Genomic DNA, 23,772 nt, shown 5'->3' with positions numbered 1-23,772 from the left:
TTACAGCAGTCGACCTCGAAGCTGGGGATCTGGGTTCGAGTCTCTGCAGGGACGCTCACCATCCTGTGATTCTGAGCAAATCACGTAATCTCCCCGTGGCCAACAAAAATGAATGTGTCCATCTGTAACGCAATTGGTGCTCATGTAAAGCTGTCTGATACCTTCCGGTCAAGTTTGCGCTATTTAAAACTAAGATTTTTCTTTTTTTATTAAAAGCATGCGAGAGACTCTGAGCCGCTTAGCTGCTCCTTTGTTGCCAACAGATGTCTTTTATGCAATTGCATTATGACTAGTGTATCATCTTCCCTAAAACTAGCACTAATTACGCACATTTTTGGTAGCATAAATTGTTGGTTGGCTTAACCTTAATTTCATTTTTACTGACAATTTGGTTGTATGCTTCAAATATTTATAGATCCAGATCTCTTTTCACATGCAATCGACAGAAGTTCCTGCCATGATTTAGCCCGTTAGTGTGCTATTTAAATGTGTAAATTGATTGAAGTGATGTTTTAGACAGTGTTCTGTAGCAATGGCTCACAGTGTGACTTGTTACGAAAAGTAAACGTACAGCCGGATTGAAATATTTAATTTGATTATGCAAACATATTTTTCACAATTTCCTTTCTCAGCCGTACTCCTGGTAATTGTCAGAACTCTAACGAAGTGGATCTGTTGGGTGCAAACCAGAATGGATCAGAGGGCCTGCCTCAGATGAGCAGCAATAATGGTGTGAAGGCTGTGGAAGATTTTTCCAGCATGGAGTCCCAGAACGTCCCAATGGACCACATGGAACATGTTGGAATGGAACCGTTACAGTTTGATTACTCTGGAAACCAAGTGTCTGTGGATTCGGCTTCTGCCACTGTGGGCCTTTTCGATTACAATTCTCAACAACAGGTATTCTATTTTCATTAGAACTCTGCTTGACTTGCATCTTCATTGGAGCATAGTTAATATATTGCATGTTTCACCTCTGTACTGTAAATAGTCATATTAGTTTACAATTAGTTGTATGAATGCTAGAGTGCTACTTTTTCATGCTCGTTCTCCGCCTTCCCCCTCCTCCCCCATGAAGTGCTCTCTGTGCCCCAGTTTAATTTTTAAGTCCCCCCTTCTGGTATGGCTCAGAGTTGTCCACATGCCTTGATGTTCGATACACACACTGTAAGTAACATGACCACAATTGCCAGCTTTGTGGTACTGACTAGTTTGAGGAACTGTGGCCATTTTTGTCCATTTGCATTCCACCCTTTGTTATTTTCAGTCCATGGGGTTCATTTATAAATCCCACATACTTTCTGCAACAGTTGAGAGGTTGCACTGGCCGTGCTCCAGTGACAGTCCTCCTATGTTTGCATGGAGTATATTTTAAAACATTTTTGACAGTTTTTCTTTCGTTAATATACTACTAGTTACAACAATATAGAAAGTTAATTATTGTTGTTTAAATGTGTCATTCAAATGAGACACCTTTACTCTTTCACCTCTTAACAAAGTGTTGCAAACAAGGTTCCATTAAATTATTTTCTCTGCTTATTTAGAGTTAAAATCTGGGGTCAAAGTGGGATTTTATTATTATTATTATTTTTTTACTATCTGCTATTTTTTGCTACCCTGAGTCACATATGTGAACCTCGTCAAAAGGCAACTAATTAGGTTGCTGGTATCTATATGGATGGGAGGATAGAAAGTGCTAACAGCACTCTTCCCTGAAGAAAATCTGACCACTTTCTGTTGCTTGTATTCTAATTTTGAGTAGTGCTTCAGTGCTTGTTTGATTGGCTGATGCCACGTTTGGTATGAGAATTGCTGTTTTGCAGCGTGAGTCTTTTCTGGATTCACTATGCTGTGCTTTATTCCACCATCTAGTGGTTGGGTCCGGATTTGTAGTATTTCTTCTTTTCTCTTATTTTTTGTTGTTGTTGTTGGTGGGTGTCGACATAGTACCATTTGGTGCCCTTCTGTGACGTCGACTGGCTTTCTCCGGAAACTCCCACCTTTGGTAGCCATCTTCAGATTCTTTTTTTCTGCCGCTGGGTCTGGATTGATACAGAAGGAGCTCCAAAGATTGAAGAGAAGAATCGAGGAAAAATGAAAAACATCGGTAGGACGGTGTCTTCACTTTCAACTCTCAAAGGCCACCGCAGTACGACAATGGGAGAAAAAAAGATCTTCGACGAACTGAGAAATGCGCATGCAGGGGGCTCCAAGTACCCGGTAATGGTCAAGACGCTGTTCAAGTTTTTTAATTTGCCACCACAATTATGCTCAGAAGGATCAGCACCCAGTCTGCAACCTGTGCCTGCCGCTGCACCTTCAGTGCGACAAGACTGTAATGCTTGCTCCCTCTTCACCCCAAAGACATTGAGGGTGATAGAAAGGCAGCGCTGAGCCAACTATAACATGCAAGGCCAAGGACCACCGCCATCGCTGCGAGACCTGGGCCTCTCCAGTGAGGAGGAAATAATGTGGCCGAAGGGCCAGAAGGCGACAAGGACAGATGTTTTGGTCGTGGAGGTAGAGAAGAAGACTTCGAGGAGGTAAGAGTCGTCGACTTCGAAAAAATTAGAAGATTCTTGAAAATCAGACTCAGAACCTACAAAGGGATCCTCGGTGTCGAAGCATTCGGCGACCGCAGCTGCATCCAAACAAAAACAGGCCGTAGGATCCTTGGATAAGGACTCCGGAATGGCAAAGGTCCTCGAAAAATCTACAATCTTGTTTTTATTAAGAGACACTGATGCCTATACAATCTAGAAATCAATTCCTCCCAATGCTGCCAAGTGTATTAGACCAGGGGAAAGAGGCATTCAAAGAGCCTGCTACATGCAAGGCTATAACACAAAGGGCAGGAAAGAAGTATAAATACTCCTCTAAAGACTCTAGATAAATCAGGAGGATCAGTGTCAGCTGACTCGATCATTGTCTCAACAGCAAGAAAAAGAGCAAATGTACTAACTACATTGGGACCACCTCCAGACAACGAAAGTAAGAGGATGGAGCTCGTAGGAAGGAAGGTGGAAAGAAGGCCAGCTAATCAATGGCGCATAGCTAATTCAAATGCATTGTTCAACAGGCATGCTTACCAACATTGGGAGGAGGTAGGAGAATTGTTAAAAAATCTACCAGAACAATTCCAAAGAAGAGCTAGCCACCTGGTAGAAGAGGGTAAAAACATTGCAAATACATGTTTAAAATCAGCCCTCGATGCTGCTGAAACATCTTTCAGGCAAATGCTGATTGGCATCACAGAAAGGAGAAACTCAAGGCTTACAATCTCAGGCTTCAAGCCAGATGTGCAAAGCAACATCATTAGCTATCCATTCAATGGGGTGCACATTTTTGGAAGTGTGGTTGATTAAAAGCTAAATCAACTAAAAAAGACCACAAAACTGCAAGATCCATGGGGGGTCTACAGTTCATAGGCATGCGTAGAGGCACACCAAAGAGACCAGCGGGGAGAGGTACACACCAACCTGCTACCTCACATCAAGGTTACCAACAAACATACCAAGCTGGAAACCAGGACACCCAACAGGGACATCAACAAAGCTGTCAATACCAAGGAGAGCATCCTTTCGAGGGCATCCCCGTGGCTGCGGTCAGCCACAAAGAGGTGGACAACAAACCTCTACTAAGTTACTGCCCTCACAAAAGGTGTGACCTATCCTTAGGGCACCCCCGCTCCGCACGGCCACCAGCTGTCGCGTGTGCCCCCGCCTGCCACAGCTCTCAGCCTCGCTGAGCCCTCCCGCCTCCCCGCCTGACCTGCCGTTGTGCTGCTTCTGCTGTCTTTCGGTTCTCAAGTGTTTCCCCTGTAATTCTGTAATTCCCTTGTATTTCTGTTCCCCTGCCTGCCTGTTTTTTGCCGTTTTTCCGCCCCCCCCCTGCTCTGGTGTCCCCTGTGCCCGCCTCCCGCCGCCAGGAGCGTGGACACGCCCCCTTCCTCCCCGCTCCCGCCTCCCAGCTGCTCCGTCCTCCCTGCACTTGGCCATAAATGGCGACCGTGCGGCACAGGTGAGTGTGACCTATCCTTAGGACACCCCTGTGCCGCACGGCCACCAGCTGTCGCGTGTGCCCCCGCCTGCCACAGCTCTCAGCCTCGCTGAGCCCTCCCGCCTCCCCGCCTGCCCTCCCGACCTGCCTTTGTGCTGCTTCTGTTGTCTTTCGGTTCTCAAGTGTTCCCCTGTAATTTGGTAATTCCCTTGTATTTCTGTAATTCCCTGCTTCTGCTGTCTTTCGGTTCTCAAGTGTTTCTCCTGTAATTCTGTAATTCCCTTGTATTTCTGTTCCCCTGCCTGCCTGTGTTTTGCCCCGCCCCCCCCCCCCCCCCCCCCCCTGCTCTGGTGTCCCCTGCGCCCGCTTCCCGCCGCCAGGAGCGTGGACACGCCCCCTTCCTCCCCGCTCCCGCCTCCGAGCTGCTCCGCCCTCCCTGCACTTGGCGCAGCGGGCGCGCCGATTGTGCGCCAAAGGCGCACCAAAGGTAAGCCCGTCTGCGCCCGTCCGCGCCTGGACCGCGCCCAGCGCCAGACCCCCTGGCCCCCCGCAGTCGCCAGCCCTCCTTCGGCGCCGCCGCTCTCAACGCCGGCCGGATCCCTGGATGCTACCGAGCCGCCCCGAGACGCACCCACTGACCCTTCAGTTGCCACGCCTGCAAGTACTCCTGCACCCGGACCGGCACTGCACCAGCACCCACCAAGCCGGACATCAGCAGCAACCACCTCAAGTGCATCCTGCTCAACACCCGCTCCGTCCACAGACACGCTGTCGAGCTCTGGAACCTGCTCGATACCACAGCCCCAGACGTAGCCTTCCTCACGGAAACCTGGATAATCGCCTCCTCAGCGCCCGCCATCGCCATCCCGGACGGCTACAAGATCATCCGGAGGGACCGCGTCAACCAGACAGGAGGAGGCACCGCCATCATCCACAGGAACACCATCCGCATCACGACCAATGCCGACGACACCCTCACAACCGCCGAACACCTGCACTTCCAGATCCACACCGACCCCAAGACCACCCTCAGAGGCACCCTCATCTACAGACCCCCGGGACCACGCACACAATTAAGCGAAAACATCGCCGACTTCCATCAGCCCGCACGCCCTCCCCTCCGCTGACTACATCCTCCTCGGGGACCTCAACTTCCACCTGGAGAACAACAACGACCGCAACACCGCCACCCTGCTTGACAACCTCGCCAACCTCGGACTCAAGCAGCTGGTGTCCACCCCCACCCACTACGCTGGACACACACTCAACGCCGTCTTCTCATCCAGCAAGGACATCGCCTTCAGCCACGCCACCGGACTCCACTGGACGGACCACAGCTGCGTCCACTTCAGCTTCAGAAGGACCACGATCCACCACCACCAGCAACAGGTTGCACGAAGAAGCTGGAACAAGATCACGGCCGACCAACTCGCCGCATCCCTGAGCCAGCACCCTCCCGCCGGTTCAGCGAACCCCAGCAAGGCCGCCGACAACCTCACGAAGTGGATCGACAACAGTGCAGACGACCTCGCCCCACTGTGGACCCGCCCAACAGACCCGGCAGCAAGAAGGCCCCGTGATTCACCGACGAACTCAAGAGCTCCAAGAAGAACTGCTGAGCCCTCGAGAGAGCCTGGAGAAGAGACCCTACACCAGACACCATGACCACCGTCAAGCTGGCCACCCGAAAGCACCACCGACTGATCCTCACCACCAAGAAAACAGCATTCAAGGAGCGGCTTGACAACAACGCACACAACAGCAAGGAACTCTTCAACATCGTGAAAGAGCTCTCCAACCCCAACGCCGGAAACAACGACATCACACCATCGCAAGACCTCTGCAACTCCCTAGCCTCCTACTTCCGCAACAAGATCGCTGACATACACAACAGCTTCAGCACTACCACACCTACTCCCCCCACGACTGCACCATTGCCCCCTACCACCACCCTCCGCGCCTGGACCCCGATCAACACCGAAGACACCATCGGCACGATGAACTCCATCCACTCCGGATCTCCGACCGACCCCTGCCCCCACCACATCTTCAACAAGGCCGACGCTGTCATCGCACCCCACCTGCGGGACATCATCAACACCTCCTTCGACACCGCCACCTTCCCGGAGAGCTGGAAGCATGCCGAACTCAGCGCTCTAATAAAGAAACCATCAGCCGACCTCAAGAACTACCGCCCCATCTCTCTGCTCCCGTTCCCTGCTAAAGTCATCGAAAAGACCGTCAACAAGCAGCTGGCCGCCTTCCTCGAGACGAACGGATCCCTCGACCTCTCGCTGTCTGGCTTCCGGGCCAACCACAGCACCGAGACCGCCCTGATCGCAGCTACCGATGACATCCGAGCCCTGCTCGACAACGGAGAAACAGCGGCCCTCATCCTCCTGGACCTCTGCGCGGCCTTCGACACTGTCTGCCACCGTACCCTAGTGCAGCGCCTCAGCAGCGTCGGAATCCAGGAGAAGGCACTGGATTGGATCACCTCGTTCCTCGCTGGAAGGACACAGAGAGTCCGCCTCCCCCCGTTCAGATCCGAAGCCACTGAAGTCATCTGCGGCGTCCCTCAAGGCTCCTCGCTCAGCCCAACCCTCTTCAACGTCTACATGAGCCCCCTCGCAGCCATCGCACGCCAGCACAACCTCAACATCATCTCCTACGCCGACGACACCCAGCTGATCCTCTCCCTCACTAACGACCCCGCCACCGCCAGAGCCAACCTACACGGAGGAATGAAAGAAGTAGCCGAATGGATGAAGAACAGCCGCCTGAAACTGAACTCGGACAAGACGGAAGTCCTCATCCTGGGAGCCACACCCTCCGCCTGGGACGACTCCTGGTGGCCCCCCGCCCTAGGCAGCGCACCCAAACCAACAGACCACGCACGCAACCTGGGCTTCATCCTGGACTCCTCCCTCTCCATGACCAGACAAGTCAACGCCGTCACCTCGTCCTGCTTCAACATCCTGCGCATGCTCCGTAAGATCTTCCGGTGGATCCCCACTGAGACCAGGAAGACGGTCACCCAGGCCCTCGTCACCAGCTGTCTGGACTACAGCAACTCCCTCTACGGCGGAACCACCGCCAAACTCCAGAAGAGACTCCAGCTGATCCAGAACGCCTCCGCTCGACTCATCCTGGACATCCCCCGCCGCAGCCACATCTCCGAACACCTGAGAGACCTACACTGGCTCCCGGTCAGCAAGAGAATCACCTTCCGTCTCCTGACCCACACACACAAGGCCCTGCACAACCAGGGACCAGCATACCTCAACAGCCGCCTCAACTTCTACGCTCCCACACGCCACCTTCGATCGACCAGCCACGCCCTCGCCACCAGCCCCCGGATCCGAAGAGCCACCACAGGAGGAAGGTCCTTCTCCTACCTGGCCGCTAAGACGTGGAACTCCCTCCCGACCCACCTCCGCATGACCCAAGACCACCTCGCCTTCAGGAAGCAGCTCAAGACCTGGCTGTTCGAGCAGTAGCGGACCCCCTTCTCCCCAAGCGCCTTGAGACCCTCTGGGTGAGTAGTGCGCTATATAAATGCTATGATTGATTGATTGTTTGAAAGAGGTACACTTACGAACAGCAGTGAGAGTACACACAAAAAAGAAGCATATACAAAAACGAAATCAAACCAGTTTACAGTTCCTCCAACATACCACCCCAGTAGGAGGCAGACTTTTCCTGCAAAAATGGAAAGAAATAACCACAGACAAATGGATTTTAAACATAATACAGTACTGTTACTGCATAGAGTTAATGAAACCGCCACAAAACAGGACAAAAACACTACCAATTCAAAGTACTCGCTTTAGGTCTAAAATGGCACCAAGAGTGTTCACGAAGTCCCTGGCAGCAGTAGCAGCACATCTCAGAAGGCAAGGAATTCGTGTTTACCCCATCTCAGATGACTGGTTGGTTAGAGCAAACTCTTACAGCCTATGCAAACAGCATATACACCAAGTGTTAGAGACAATAGTTCAGCTGGGTTTTTCTATACATTGGGAAAAGTCAACAATAGAACCAGAACTCATAAAGGTGTTCTTAGGCACAGAGATAAACACTGTGTTAGGGAAAGCATTCCCGAGCGCGAAAAGGAGATCTGCCCTATTAAAGAAGACTCATCTATACCAGAGGGGGCATCATCTGACAGTGAGGAGAGTAGGGAAATTACTAGGAATGATGGCCTTATACATTCATTTAGTTCCTAAAATTTGTCTACACCTGAGATCATTTCAGGAATGGCTTCAGACACAATGGTCACAGGCTACAATAGATGGCATGGTGGAACAAAACAAACATTGCACAGGGGAGACTTTTCCCACCACCAACTGCAACAGTCACCATAACAACAGATGTGTCCCTAATAGGATGGGGAGCACACATAAACAATCTCAAAGTAGGGGGGTTGTTGGCACCACAGGATGCCAGTGAAACATATCAATATCCTGGAACTAAAAATTGTGTTCTTAGCCTTAAAAGCCTTTCAGAAAGAGCTCTACGGGAGAAGGGTGTTGATACAGACAACACTACAACAATGTTTTACATAAACAAACAAGGGGGGACTCTGTCTGTAGCACTCGACTCTAGCACAAAAGATTTAAACATGGTCAATCCCAAGACAAATAGACATTTTAGCAAAACACCTAACCGGGAAAGACAATATAGAAGTCAGACTGAGCAGGCAAACAACATCATCCCACGAGTGGGAACTGAATGAAACCGAAGTGTAAAGAATTTTCAAGAAATGAGGGACACCACAAATATACCTATGTGCAACACCCTGCAATGCAAAATGCCAAAACTTCGCATCCAGGCCACTGTGAAATCAGTCCCTAGGGAATGCGCTATGGATAAACTGGTCAGGGATATTTGCATACGCTCCATTCTCCCCCCACCATGCCCCTCCCCCATACCATTACTGAAGAAAGTACTCAGCAAATTCAGCATCAGCAAAATGACAATGGTTCTCATCGGACCACAGTGGGCCAGACAGACTTGGTTCTCGGATCTAATGGATATTTCTCAAGGAACCATGCTGAAACTTCCAAAAAGGAAAGATTTGCTAACCATGCAAAACGAGAAAGTGCTTCATCCAGAACCAGAAAGCTTAGGCATATTGGCATGGCTCCTGAAGACTTAGAATTTGGACATCTCAAACTACCAGACAGCACAATGGCTGTCCTAAGAGAAGCTAGGAAACCAACAACAAGAAAATGTTATACAGAGGGTCACACCAGACTTAAGTGGTGTGCCACTCGGTAGCCTCGCTGCCTACTCGAACATCACCACCAAAAACTGAATTTGCCTGGAAACTTTGATTTTAAAACTGTGTTTTTTTTTACTCTGTGTCACGAAATCCCTGATCCTCACCTCCACGTTCCCTCACTTCCGGTATCCGGGTCTTCCCCGTTCTAGTGTTTGATTCAGGACAGCCGCTGCCCAGTAGGGCTGAGTGGTGGGTGGGAGGAGTAACAGGGTCAAAAGACGGGTTGGAGCGGGCGCGCTGTGACAGAGGGTCACACCAGACTTAAGTGGTGTGCCACTCGGTAGCCTCGCTGCCTACTTGAACATCGCCACCAAAAACTGAATTTGCCTGAAAACTTTGATTTTAAAACTGTTTTTTTACTCTGTGTCACGAAATCCCTGATCCTCCCCTCCACATTCCCTCACTTCCGGTATCCGGGTCTTCCCCGGTCTAGTGGTTGATTCAGGACAGCCGCTGCACAGCAGGGCTGAGTGGTGGGTGGGAGGAGTAAAAGGGTTAAAAGCCAGGCTGGAGCAAGCACACGGCGCGCTTGCGACGGGCGAGCCGACGGCGCGCCTAAGGCAAGCCCGTCTGCGCCTGGCCGGGACCAGGGGCCACAACCCCTGGCCCAGGGCCCTTGTATACCAGGGAAGCCTTGCTTATGCTTAACAATAACATTCGTCACATAAACCCGCAAACAGTGGAGACACTCCGGCGGGAGGGGCTGCTGAAACCTACAGTTAAGCCATTCATAAGCAAGGCGAGTCCAAGGAAGGAAAGAAAAGGGTAACATCACAGAGCGTTGCCCTGCTGAACACACGCTCCTTCCAAAAACACAATCTGGAGGTGTTTTCGCTGTTCCAAGAAGGCAACCTGGATGTGTTGGGGGTTACGGAAATATGGCTAGAAGATTTGTCCACCCCCGACCTGGTGGCAGCACTTCCACCTAACTTTGGCGCCATTAATTACAATAGGAAAGATGGTAGGAAGGGGGGAGTTGCCCTACTTTACAATAACTCCTTAACAACTGAAACCATCTGTGCAGAAAGTCTGGAGGGTGCAGATATTTTGGGAGTCAAGTTTTGTTCTGCCACCAACTGTTTGGTGATACTCCTAGTCTACCGACCCCCAAGGACTCCTCCGGGCTTTATCGAGCCTTTCCTGGGACTGGTCCACGACCTACGGTCAAGGTGTGAGGGTCTTGTGGTTATGGGAGATTTCAATCTCCATTGGGAGGAGTCCCCCAAAGACGCAATGTCAAAACAGCTAGAAGAGGCCATGACCTCGCTAGATTTAATTCAGAGGGTGACTGGCCCGACACATAAAAAAGGCCACACATTGGACTTGATCTGGACATCAGTCCCGATGCTGAGCCCAATTACCATCTCGCCCTGTATATGGTCAGACCATCACCTGCTGCAGGGGAGAATGGCATTCCCAGGGCAAAGTTTATCCTCTCTTGCTGAGTGGCAGGTGGTGAGAAGCTGGAATAAAATCGACACAGACATACTGGTCTCCACTCTAGGGAAACAACCCTCCCATCTTAATAGGCTACCAGAGGATGATACTGAGGCGGCCAGCCTCAAGTTGTCACAAAAACTTAAAAGTGCCATTGAAGTAGTGGCACCAGCCCGAAGGGTAAAAATTGTAGATAAGGGTAAAGGTGCGCCATGGCTTAATGACACACTGAGGCTACTGAAACGCTCCCTACGCCGGAGTGAGAGAGCCTGGCGTAAGGGGTATGATCCCAGTACTCAGGCCATATATGCAAAGGAGTTTGCCACCTACAAACAAGCAATCGGGGTCAGGAAAGCAGAGTTCTATGAGGATAGAATTTCGGCAGCACTCACTTCCCAGAAAGAAATCTTCAAGGTCCTGTCAGAGTTGTGGAAAAAGAAAGAACAGCCCCCTCCTTCTCGCAAGAGGACTGTCAAAAATTTCAGTTGTTTGTTACCACCAAGATACCCGACCTCCTGACAGAAATTGAGACCACCCCTAGACGAGGCTGCCTGGGAGACATCACAAGAACCATCCCAGCAGTCACTCAGCCCCTAACCACACTGCCCCTACTCACCAAGGAGATAGTGAGAATAGTGATGGGTCAAGTCAAATCGGGCTCACCGGCTGATCCGTGTCCTCCGAGAATCTTCAAACAAGCCTGGCCGGGGCTGGAGGATGACATATTATCACTCCTAAATAGCTCACTGACAACTGGACAGGTTCCCACCAACTTCAAGGAAGCCCGACTGATCCCTCTCTTAAAGAAGGCAGAGCAGATACTAAGATTTTGAAAAACTATAGGCCCATCTCAACTGCCATTTTTGGCAAAAGTAATGGAGCAACATGTGCTGCCCACACTCTCTCACCACCTCGAAAACAACCTCTTGTTGGAACCTAACCAGGCCGGTTTCAGGGCCCATCACAGCACGGAATTGGTCATGCTTTCCGTGCTGGATGACCTGAGACTCATAGCAGATAAAAAAAACCTGTGTGCCCTGGTGCTGTTGAACCTCTCCGCGGCATTTGATACGGTCAATCATGACCTACTACTGTCGCGGATGTGGGACCTCGGTATCCAGGGCACTGCCCATGCCTGGCTGACATCTTTCCTTGGTGACCGGGTTCAGAGAGTGCAATTAGCTGACCTGGTATCGGAGGCAGTGGGTCTCACATGTGGAGTTCCACAGGGCTCAGCCTGGTCACCCCTACTGTTTAACGCCTACCTGCAGCCCCTGATTTTAGCTTTACACCAGATGCACTGCAGTATTTATAACTACGCCGATGATACGCAGATCATCATCCAAATTGACAACTCTCCAACGGCATATCAGAGAATGCAAAACATTCTAAAATTAATTGTCAATTGGATGACGGCCAATTTGTTAAAAATAAATCCTGACAAGACTGAGGTGCTGGCAATTAAGACAGCATCCAGCCCTTGAAATGATCTCTTATGGCCCACTGAAGTAGGGCCCTCCCCAGTACCAGCAGAGGCAGTGAAAAGCCTAGGCCTGTACATAGATGCCAAACTCACTATATCAGCCCAGGTCTCAGCCGTAGTGGGCACCTGTGTGGGCCTAATGAGACAACTGCGTAAACTCTCCCCTATTCTGACGGTGGACACGCTCAGAAGAGCGGTGTCAGCTCTGATTCTGGCACGGTTGGACTACGGCAACCTCTTGTATGCCGGTATCTCTCAACAACTGCTGGCCAGACTACAAATAGTCATGAACGACGCTGCCAGACTAATTTTTAACAAACCAAGAAGGACTCCTGCCACTCCTCTCCTTCACAAGCTCCATTGGCTGCCGGTAAGACAGCGGGCTAAGTTCAAGGGCCTGTGCATCACGCATAAAGCCTTGTACGGGCAAGCCCCAAAATACATCAGAGAACGTCTAGTTCCGTACGTCCCCAGCAGGAATTTACATTCGGCAGATGCCGCACTGCTGGTCTGCCCTCTGTTCAAACTATCCTCTCTAGGAGGGCGCATATTCTCCTACACAATCCCCATAGCTTGGAATAATCTACCAGAGAGCTTGCGTAAAGAAACAAGTCTATTACCCTTTAGGAAAAAGCTGAAAACTGTGTTGTTTCAGGAGGCATGGGGCAGTGCCTAACTGGCCCTCCAACTGGGACTGTGTGCACCCTCTGACAAGCGCTTAGAGACCCCTGGGTGATAAGGCGCTCTATAAATACAAATGCAAAAATACAGCAAAATGGAAAAGATACACTGGTGTCTTAAAAAACGTCTTTCAAGGAAGGTTACAAAATAAATAATGCTAAAGTACCTGACACATTTACTACAAAGTAAATTGTTTTGCATCACTAAAAGTACACTTAGCAGCAATTTTACCGAATACAAGAGTTTCTTCACCTCACATGTGGGCAAACCGTTCGTAGAAGGAGATAAAAGAATTGCACCACCTAAAATGGTACCAGCACCAACATGGAATCTGAACACAGTTCTAGCACAAATGATGAAAGCACCGTTCGAACCACTACACAAAGCAACGCTACAAATGCTCACAATAAAAACTGACTTTTTAGTGGCAATACATCCCTATGTAGAGTTAGCAAACTACAAGCTCTAACACTACAGGAACCCTACTTCCAAATACATAGTAACAGGATTGTTCGAGGCATGTGGGCTGCTGAATTCATATCTGTGCATAGATCGCCGCCTAATTTTGGGTCCGGATGATTGCACATTGTTGTCCCGGAAGAGTCTTCGAAGTATCACGAGATAGGTGGCTCCTCCCCTGGACTACAGTGCGCATGGGCATCCTCTCCATCCTCAGAATGTTTGGGTTCGGATGTACTTTCTTAACTCAAGTTCGGAATCGATTAAAAAAAAATACTTTTTCACAAGGCCAAAAGGCCTTCGGGGCGTCGGTATTGTCTTTCGTTCCATGCCGCGTACTTGTTCCAGTTCTTCGTGCTGGACGTTGAAGGTCGTGTGCCTTTTTCGACACCAGAGGCCCCATCAACGATCGACGATGGAACGGAGCCCATTCAAACGATGCCCCGTTTGCAACTCTAAATACCCTCACATTGATGTGCACCCGGTGTGCAATAAATGCCTATCTCCAGACCACGACGAGGCCAGCTGCATGGCCTGTTCTCGGTTCAGGTCAAAGAAGACGCTTCGGCTTCGACGCGCCGCGAGACAGTCGGCGCAGAGACCAGCGCCCGACCCAGAGAACATCTTCGAGGCTGAAGACGACGAGGGCGTCGATGAGGATCCTGAACAACAGTCGGATCCTGCTTCGGAGCAGAACTCTAACTATGATGAAGACGAAGAAGACTACGTCAATGATGAAGACGTCGAGGTAGGGGACGACTCACAGGCCATCGGAGCCGTCGATAACGACTCGAGCGATGAGCAAGGCCCAACCGCAGTTGCGGGGGCCGATGATGACACTGTACTTTCGAAGGCTCGGGTCGAGGCATCGCCAGAAGGCCTTAGCCAAGATCTTCAACAACATTCTATAGCCCCGCGTCAAGGCCCGGCTAAGAATATATCTAAGGAGCCATCGGTCGATCAACCACAGTCGATGGTGAAATCGAAACCAACAGAATCACAATTAAAAACCGAAACTGCTGAAGACAGTCCTTGGATCAACGACTTCGGATTCATCGGATCCAATCAAAATGAAGAGTGTCATCAACCCTTCAGGGTCACAAAAGGGTGTCGGCCCGAAGATCGGGGCGCCGAAGCCTGTGACTAAGGTCAAGCACGTCGGACTGACGCCAGTCAAAAGATGGCGACACTAACAAGGGACTAAAGTCTCAGAAGACTCTCGATCCGAAGCTTCCAGCCTCCAAACCACTGGTAGTCAAGACCTTCGAGTCGAAGACCAAGATCGGCTCGAAAGAGCACGTCAAGTCGAAGCAAAAGAGCGTGCCTGCTGCGCACCAAGAGCTCTAGTCGACGCTAGGCCAGAAACAAATTGGTGACAATCTTAAGTCGTCGGATTGAAGACGGCGCCACCCTCGAAGGTCAGTCCGTCTCCGATGCTTACGCCACCGATTAAATTCGGACTGCCCCCAACCGCACGACCTAAGGCGTTCGAGCCAAAACAAAGCATCGAAACGACCAAAAAGGTGTCAATAGTAAAAAGGACTCAGCCCATAGAAGAGGACATTGTGTTCCAAGCGCCCTCCTATGATAACCAGTCGAAACTGTTTATCGACTCAGATTCTGGCAGACTCACTATTTATAAAAGAAAGATCATTCCAGGAAATCCTATGGAGTCATACAAGATCCCACTCAAAAAGAAAAGGGACTCTTCAACCTCACCTGTTCTTTTTGAGCCTGTGGGGTCCTATGGACAAGAATATACATATTCACCCACACGTACTAATGAGGATGTAGGGAAAGGCTACAATGAGGAGGAATTTAATTATCCTATTGACACAGATCAAGAGGAGTCTCAACCCTTGACTGACCCGGGTGAGCCACACACCACGCCTGACACTCAATCCTACAAGGTCAAAACCTCGCCAACTGAAGATACAGCTGCGTTTAACGCGTTAATTGAAAGGGCAGCACATAATCATGATGTAGAAATGCATGCTGACCCAATAGAGGAAGACTTTTTGTTTGACACTTTCTCAACTTCAGAGAGATCAGTAAAAACATTCCTAATGCTGAAGGGTGTCCTTAAACACGCTGGTGACATTTTCAAGGAAACCACAAGGGCAAGGGTTATGAACCCAAGAATTGACAGGAAATACCAGCCTGCACCTGTAGACCATACGTTTATCAAGGGCCAGCTGCCATTGGACTCCTTAGTAGTGTCAAATGCTCGTAAGAGTGCAAACTCTCAAGTGGTGATGCTCCTCGTCCAGACAAAGAATCCAAAATCTTGGAAGCTTCTGGTAAACGAGTAGCGGCTCAAGCAGCGAATATTTGGAGAATTTCAAATACACAGGCCCTATTAGCCAGATATGATGGGGCTCATTACGACACATTAGAGCAACTACTACAACACTTGCCTGATGCTTATAAGGAGGCAGCAGAAATGCTGATACAGGAGGGGAAACTGATATCAAATTCTTCCATTAAATGTGTGCAGGATGCAGCAGACACAGCAGCTAGAACCATCAATACAAGTGTGATGCTCAGAAGGCATGCCTGGTTACGCATCTCTGGATTCAAGCCTGAGATTCAAACCGCATTACTAAATCAGCCTGTTAACCCGGATTATTTATTTGGTCCTGATGTGGACACAATCCTAGAAAAAATAAAGAAAGACACTGAGACAGCCACATCCATGGGAGCTTTGCAGTCACAACAGTTCAGAGGAGGTTCCTTTTGTCTCTCCGGTAACAGGGGAACCTCTAGAGGTCAAGCATCACAGCAAGCCCAATACAATAAAGGAGGCACACAGACCACTTATAACAAGAACAATAGGGGTGGATACCGTGACAACAGCACCAAAGGCAGGAGACGAGGAAATAATAACGCCAGATCCTCCGCCAATAATAAACAGTGATGTCTTGTCACTGCCCCAGACCATGTAACACCGGTCGGGGGAAGACTTCAGCAGTTCCTGCCAGTCTGGGAAGGCATTACCACAGACAGGTGGGTGAGACAACTTATCCAAAACGGCTATTGTCTAGAACTGACCTCCACTCCACTCAACATACCCCCAAGACACCGTCCTATGTCCGCAGAGCACATGCAATTATTACAGCAAAAGGTCATCTGCATGCTGCAAAAAGGAGCCATAGAACTCGTGCCTTTAGAACAACAGGGTACAGGGGTGTACTCGCTGTACTTCTTAATCCCAAAAAGGACGGGTCTCTCAGGCCATACTAGACCTCAGACCCTAAACCAATACATCTTGTCAGAACATTTTCACATGCTCACTTTGCAGCAAATTCTACCATTGCTCAGTCAGGGAGATTTCCTAGCAACACTAGACCTGAAGACGCATATTTCCATATTCCGATACACCCGGGACACAGGAAATATCTCAGGTTCACCATACAAAACCAGCATTACCAGTTCAAGGTCCTGCCTTTCGGGGTCACAACAGCCCCCAGAGTGTTTACCAAGTGCTTGGCGACAGTAGCTGCGCACCTTCGGAGACAACACATTCATGTCTATCCTTATCTGGACGACTGGTTTATCCAAGCAAAGTCAGCCCAGCAATGTGCCAGCCATATATCCCGCACAATTCACCTCCTACACAACCTAGGTTTTTCACTGAATTATTCAAAGTCTCATCTTTAACCCGCACATGTACAACAGTACCTAGGAGCGACAATAGACACTCTGGCAGCAAAAGCAAAGCCAAACTCAGTGAGAATCAACAGCATGCAATTGCTGATTCAGAAATTCAGACCCCAACACTCGCTCCCAGCACAGGTGTTTATGCAGCTGATAGGTATGATGGCCTCCTGCATCTTCATAGTCCCTCACGCAAGACTACACATGCGTCCGCTTCAGGAGTGCTTAGCACGACAGTGGAACCAGACTCAAGGACAGTTGAAAGACCAAGTGTTGGTGACCGGTTGTGCATACAACTCTCTGCATTGGTGGAACACACAAAACCTTTGCAGGGGACGACCGTTCCAGGAGCCTGTACCACAAATAGTGCTGACGGACGCATCTCTCCAGGGTTGGGGAGCGCATGTCCTCCATTACACAGTGCAGGGACTATGGACGATGCAGCAAAAGAAGATGCACATCAACCTGCAGGAACTGATGGCAATCTTCATGGCAATGAAGGCGTTCAAAGTGCATTTGTGCAACAAAGTCGTGCTGATCCGGACGGACAACATGACTGCCATGTACTACATCCAGAAGCAGGGAGGGACACACTCTCCACAGTTGTCACACCTAGCTCAGAGCATGTGGAAGTGGGCCATTCAAAGAAACATGTTCCTCGTGGCAGAACACCTCCCATGCAAGGACAACCAGATGGCGGATCTGCTCAGCAGGCACAGCCATCAGATGCAAGAGTGGGAGATACATCCCTCAGTGCTACAACCGTATTTCCAGCAGTGGGGTCACCCAGAGATAGATAGACCTGTTCGCCACAAAAGAAAACGCAAAATGCCAAATCTTTGCCGCCAGGTTCCCACACCCGCAGTCTCAGGGCAATGCGATATGGATGAACTGGTCAGGCAGATTTGCGTTCGCTTTTCCTCCGGCACCGCTCATACCGCTAGTGGCACGCAAACTGCCACAGCACTCATTGACGCTCATCCTAGTTGTTCCAACATGGGCAAGGCAGGCATGGTACACCACGTTCCTAGAACTTTCTGTGGTGCCTCATCAACGACTGCGACTCACACCCAGTCTCCTCACTCAGAGCCATGGAGACATTCAGCACCCAGATCCGAAACAGTTGAGCCTAGCAATATGGCTCCTGAGGTCATAGAGTTTGGCTACCTGAACCTGCGCCCTGACTGTGTGAATATTATCAAGGAGGCAAGAAGACCTACAACCAGGGCATGCTATGCGGCAAAATGAAAGCAATTTGCCATTTATTGTACCAATAATGACATAGATCCGCTAGATGCATCAACTCAAAACATTATATGTTATTTGTTACATCTAAACAGATGCAATCTGGCATATAGTTCCATACGGATACATTTAGCTGCAATGGCAGCTTATCTTCAGAACAGGCAGCACCTTTCCCTTTTCAGAGTGCCAGCCATTAAAGCTTTTATGGAGGGACTCAAACGAGTGATTCCTCCCAGACACCCGCCTTCACCTGTCTGGAATCTTAACGTAGTTCTGACCAGACTGATGGGACCACCTTTTGAACCTCTACTCTCTTGTGAGATACAATTTCTAACATGGAAAGTGGCCTTTCTAGTAGCGATCACATCGCTAAGGAGAGTTAGTGAGTTTCAAGCCCTAACTATTCTAGAGCCTTTCATACAGATTCATGCTAATAAGGTAGTGCTACGTACCAACCCTAAATTTATGCCTAAGGTGGTATCACAGTTCCACATTAACCAAACAATAGAACTGCCAGTATTCTTCCCAAATCCAGATTCTGTGGCAGACAGAGCTCTGCACACTCTAGATGTTAAAAGAGCTCTCCTGTATTACATGGACAGGACAAAGGATTTCAGAAAGACTAAGCAACTGTTTGTTGCCTTTTCACCACAGCACAAAGGCAACCCCATTTCCAAATCAGGTATAGCCAGATGGATTGTTAAGTGCATACAGATTTGTTATCAAAAAGCTAAATGCACATTAACAGTTCCCCCAAGAGAGCATTCCACACGCAAGTTAGGGGCATCCATGGCTTTCCTAGGTAACATTCCTCTAAAGGATATATGTAGAGCAGCCACATGGTCCACCATACATACATTTACCAAACACTACTGCGTGGATGTACACTCCAAACAGCAAGCTGCTGTAGGACAGGCTGTTCTCAGGACTCTTTTTTCACACTGCTGCAGCTGGCACGGACAACCACCGCTAAGGGGGAGACTGCTATTTATTCTATGCACAGATATGAATTCAGCAGCCCACATGCCTCGAACGGAATATGCTACTTACCAGTATGCATCTGTTCTTGGCATGTAAAGCTGCTGACATTCATATCTGCAAAAAAGGTTCTTACCAAGTTCAACAAAGATTGGAGTGATATTGTTTGTATTTGCAGTGATTCAGCTACGTACATAAAGTTGTGTGATGACCTGTCAAAATTGATACCCGAGCTGAAGTGATTCCCTGTAGGAGATCCTTGCCACTTGTTAGTTGGTATGCTGAAAGCATCTTTACCGTCTTCAGAGTTAATGAGGGATGCTATTGACTTTTTAGTCCATTCTGGTGCACTGTTTTCTTATGCACAGGAACTAAAACACAAATATTTATCATTTTGTGTTTTATGTGGCATCAAAGAAAGAGTCATTCCAACTGTGTCCCTTAGCTGATGGTTCTCAGACCAAGGGGCTATGAATACTGAGAGGGCCTTTTCACAGAAGTTTACATAGGAAGGAAAGGGCGAACGCACATGACCCAAAGATTCACTGAAGAAGTATTGTATGGTGTACTACAATAAGATTAATTTGCAAAAATCTATTTGGACCTCATATACACTATAAGTACACTGTCTATATACCATGTTCTTTCAGTGCAATAAGCAAGCAATAATAAAAGCAAAACGTTCCATAAACACCAGAAAAACACTTTTTCTGTTGCTTTCAGTGGCGCACAAATGTGTAACCACTGATAACAGTTTTTTAAGATATTGAAAACACTGAAAAACCCCACCAGAATTTACCAAAAATAGAAACTGAAAACAGGAAAGCCTAATCATACTCCATCTCTGCCACAATGGCGAAAAACAATCTGAGGATGGAGAGGATGCCCATGCGCACTGTAGTCCAGGGGAGGAGCCACCTATCTCGTGATACTTCGAAGACTCTTCCAGGACAACAATGTGCAATCATCCGGACCCAACACTAGGCTGCGATCTATGCACAGATATGAATGTCAGCAGCCCTACATGCCAAGAACAGATGCATACTGGTAAGTAGCATATTCCGTCATGAGGACAGATCCGCAATTCATACCAAAGGTGGTATCAAAATTCCACATAATTCAGAGTATACGGATACCAAGTTTCTTTCAAAATCCAAAGAACAAAGCGGAAAGAGCTTTGGACACACTTGACGCAAGAAGAGCAGTCATGTATTATGTTGAAAGAACTAAGGAATACAGAAAAACAGAAGTTATTTGTATCCTTTGCAAAAAGTTTTCTTGGAAGACTAGTAACCAAAAACACAATTGCAAGATGGATTGCACAAGCCATACAATTGTGCCACAAGCAAGCAGGACAAGCTTTATTAAGTGCACCATGGGCGCACTCAACAAGGAAGAAAGGAGCAACTATTGCATTTCTTGCTAACACTCCAATTCAAGATATCTGCATGGCTGCAAAATGGTCTTCAGTACACACATTAACCAAACATTACTGTGTGGACATTCAAAAGAACAAAGAAGCACTACAGCATCTATTTACAAGCCAAAGTTCATCTTCCACCTAGCCACCACACGACTAGCAAACCACTACAAAGTCTATTCACAGCATAGTGTATCCAGAAAAGATTCATGCTGCAAAACGAATAGTTTCTTACCTGTCGGTGTAGTTTTGCAGCTTGAAGAATTTTCTGGATTCACTAGCGAATCCACCCTCCTCTGCCAAGGAAGAGAACTATAAGTATCCAAAGAAGGCTACCAAAGGTGGGAGCTTCCGGAGGAAGCCAGTCGACGTCACAGAAGGGCACCAAATGGTACTACGTCGACGCCCACCGACAAAAAAAAAAAAAGAAATACTACAATTCCGGACCCAGCCACTAAATGGTGGAATAATGCACAGCATAGTGAATCCAGAAAATTCTTCAAGGTGCAAAACTTCACCGACCGGTAAGAAACTTTGTTTTCTGTTTGGCAACAGCATTTTAGTGGACAGTAGAAGTCTAATTTTCATAGCAAGTCACAGACCCTCAATTAGGCTGTCAGGCATCTCATGGTAATGTTCAGATTACTTACTGGTAATATCTGTTATTCTGATTACCTATTTTTATTTTATTTTTTCAATTTTATATAGAGCAGACCTGGCCTGAAGGCATCAAAGCACTTTACTATTTAAGCAAGCCTTGCCCACTTTAGAATTCATAGTTGTTGGAAAGTGGGTTTCTGTTGCAGTAACCCGCCCACTTTTTGCCAGACTACTGATGCACTTTTACTTGGTGTGCCCTGCCAATCGGGTTCCCAGGGCCTGTGTTTTTTCCCCAAAACAAACCCAATTGGCATCTCTGGCCACAGGTCAGCCCCTGGTAAATGGTACCACAGGTACCCAGGGCACTGTGACCAGAGAAGGCCTCTAAGGGCTGCAGCACTTATTGTGCCACCCTTAGAAGTCCTGTACCACTACACTCAAACACTGCCTTTGCATGCTACGTGTTTTGGTGCAGAACAAAGTGAAGAGTTGAGGAGGGAGGTGTGCCATGTCTACAACCCACTGCCCTGGCATAGATCAGTCACCCCTCTCGAAGGGCACACAATCCCATGTCATGAGGGTACAGGTGCATGAGCCCTGTACCCCTACAGTGTCTTAAGTCCATTCTTACATTGCTAGTGCAGTGCTGCCATTTAAGAGTATATGGTGCTGGGAGTTTGTCATTAAGTACTCCACAGTACCATAATGTCTACAATGAAAACTGAGAAGTTTGGTATCAAACTTCCCAGCACATGAAACCCACACTGATGACAGTGTGAGATTTAATGACAAATGCACACAGAGGGCATCTCAGAGATGCCCCCTGAATACTAACACATCTCTAGTGTCCCGACTGAGTGGCTGCTAAGGCTGCCATCAACAGACCTGTTTCTGGACCCCTGGATCGAGCGCCTGCTGCTCTCGTGGGCCTGAAACAATGCACATCCTGGGACAAGGTGCCAAGTCTCCTCCCCCAGGATTGGCAGGGTTCACGAAGGGGAAGCTTCAAAGGCATGCCGCTTTTGTGAGCTTCCCCAGGCCACTTGCTGCTTCCAGCAACTGTCTCCACTGGTTCTGCCCTCCACTTTAGGTAGGAGAACCGATGGGAAAAAAGTGTGGAAGAAAGGTATGCCCACCTCTGCCAACTCAACCCCTTAGGTGGGTTAGGCGAGGTGAAGCACAACTCTGAGTCCCCACCGTCTTGAGGATGGGGAACCCAACCTACCAGGGACAGGCTTGTGCCCCCCTCCCACTGGAGGGAGGCACAGTAGGGGTGTACCCACCCCAGGGAAGGGACCCATCTGTCCCTGCCTTCTACCTACCTGTAACACCCCTAAATCTAATATTTAGGGGGCACCCAGAACTTGGCTTCCTCAGGTCCAGAAACGACAAGAAGAAAAGGACCGAACAGCCGTGCAACCAGCTAACGAGGAAGACGCCCACTGACTTGGCCCCAGCCCTACAGGCCTGTCTCCCCTCGAACCTGCTCCGGCATAATTCCGGTGTATCCTTCAGCCAGCAACCTCGTAAACCTGGGGGTCCTGCCTGCCTTCCCTTCCAAAGACTGCTTCTCCCTTCCAAAGACTGCTTCTCCCGTGAACACTGGATTTGTTCAACTGCAACCTCTGGCAGCAGCCAGAGACTGCGAATCCAGCCCACTCTGCACCCGCCGAACCCGGCCCGAGCTAGAGTGGAAAAACACCACGAGGAGGTCACCCCGGCAATCCGGACATGAGATCCGGTGACCCCTGACCTACCTCAAGCCGACTCCTGCAGTCTACATCCAGAAGGCCCCCCTAACCACGACCAGGAGCTGGTAAGAAGAATCAACCCCAAAAGGCACGCCTGTACTCGACGCCCCACAGCCTTGTGTGCCCAAACCAACAGTGCCTAACCAACCCTGAACTTCCCAACTTACCTCTCAAAGTGGTGGTCGCACCCAGAAGTCCTTCATCTCCCTGCCTGCAGTGCTTTCACAAACCGGAGGTTCTCCATGGAAAACGTCGAAACAGCACTCTGCAACCGGCCGCCTCAGTGCCGCTGAGGGTGCACCTTTTGTGCTATTTTGTTTCCCCATTTGCCCTGACCTAAACCCTAGGAGTTTTGCTCCCTCAACCCAGTGGCCAGCTTGCCAGCAGCCACCAACCGGAGGCCCCCTATCCCCCGTTGAAATATATACTGGGCCTCAACACTCTGCACCCGGCCGCCGTAGTGCCGCTGAGGGTGTAATGAATGCATCTTTGACCCTGGGGGACCCCAGAGTCTAATCCCAGAACCTTAACTCCCACAGTCTATCACTAACCTGTGAACCAATAACCTGTTTTTCCTTCATAGGATAACATTGACTATTTTCTTCCAAAAAGTTAAGTGTGGCCTTAGATTGTTTTTCGCCATGATGGAAAATGATGGAGTTAGTAGAGATACAATAAGAAAAAATGGATGTCCATACGTGTGCATTTAAGTAAGATGAGAACTGGAATGGATACAAGTCTGGGGAGGTGGGAGTGCGTGCACGACTCTGCAGCT

At 49.1% G+C, this 23,772-nt stretch overlaps 1 protein-coding gene across 23 annotated transcripts in view; it reads left to right on the top strand.

Moving 5' to 3' along the window:
* The window catches only part of PUM1 (pumilio RNA binding family member 1), a 1,043,345-nt gene that overhangs the window by 456,241 nt on the left and 563,332 nt on the right, over window positions 1-23,772 (top strand). For all 23 annotated transcript variants that reach the window (XM_086956835.1, XM_086956828.1, XM_086956827.1 and 20 more), the window contains one exon: window positions 633-900. In XM_086956835.1, the coding sequence (XP_086812961.1) occupies window positions 633-900 (268 nt within the window). The remainder of the gene's footprint in view (window positions 1-632; window positions 901-23,772) is intronic.

Source organism: Lissotriton vulgaris, chromosome 2_1 (assembly GCF_964263255.1).
Source record: "Lissotriton vulgaris chromosome 2_1, aLisVul1.2, whole genome shotgun sequence".
Classification (NCBI taxonomy): Eukaryota; Metazoa; Chordata; class Amphibia; order Caudata; family Salamandridae; genus Lissotriton; species Lissotriton vulgaris.
The sequence above is the reverse complement of the archived record's forward strand: the minus strand, read 5'-3'. Positions and strand labels throughout refer to the sequence as shown.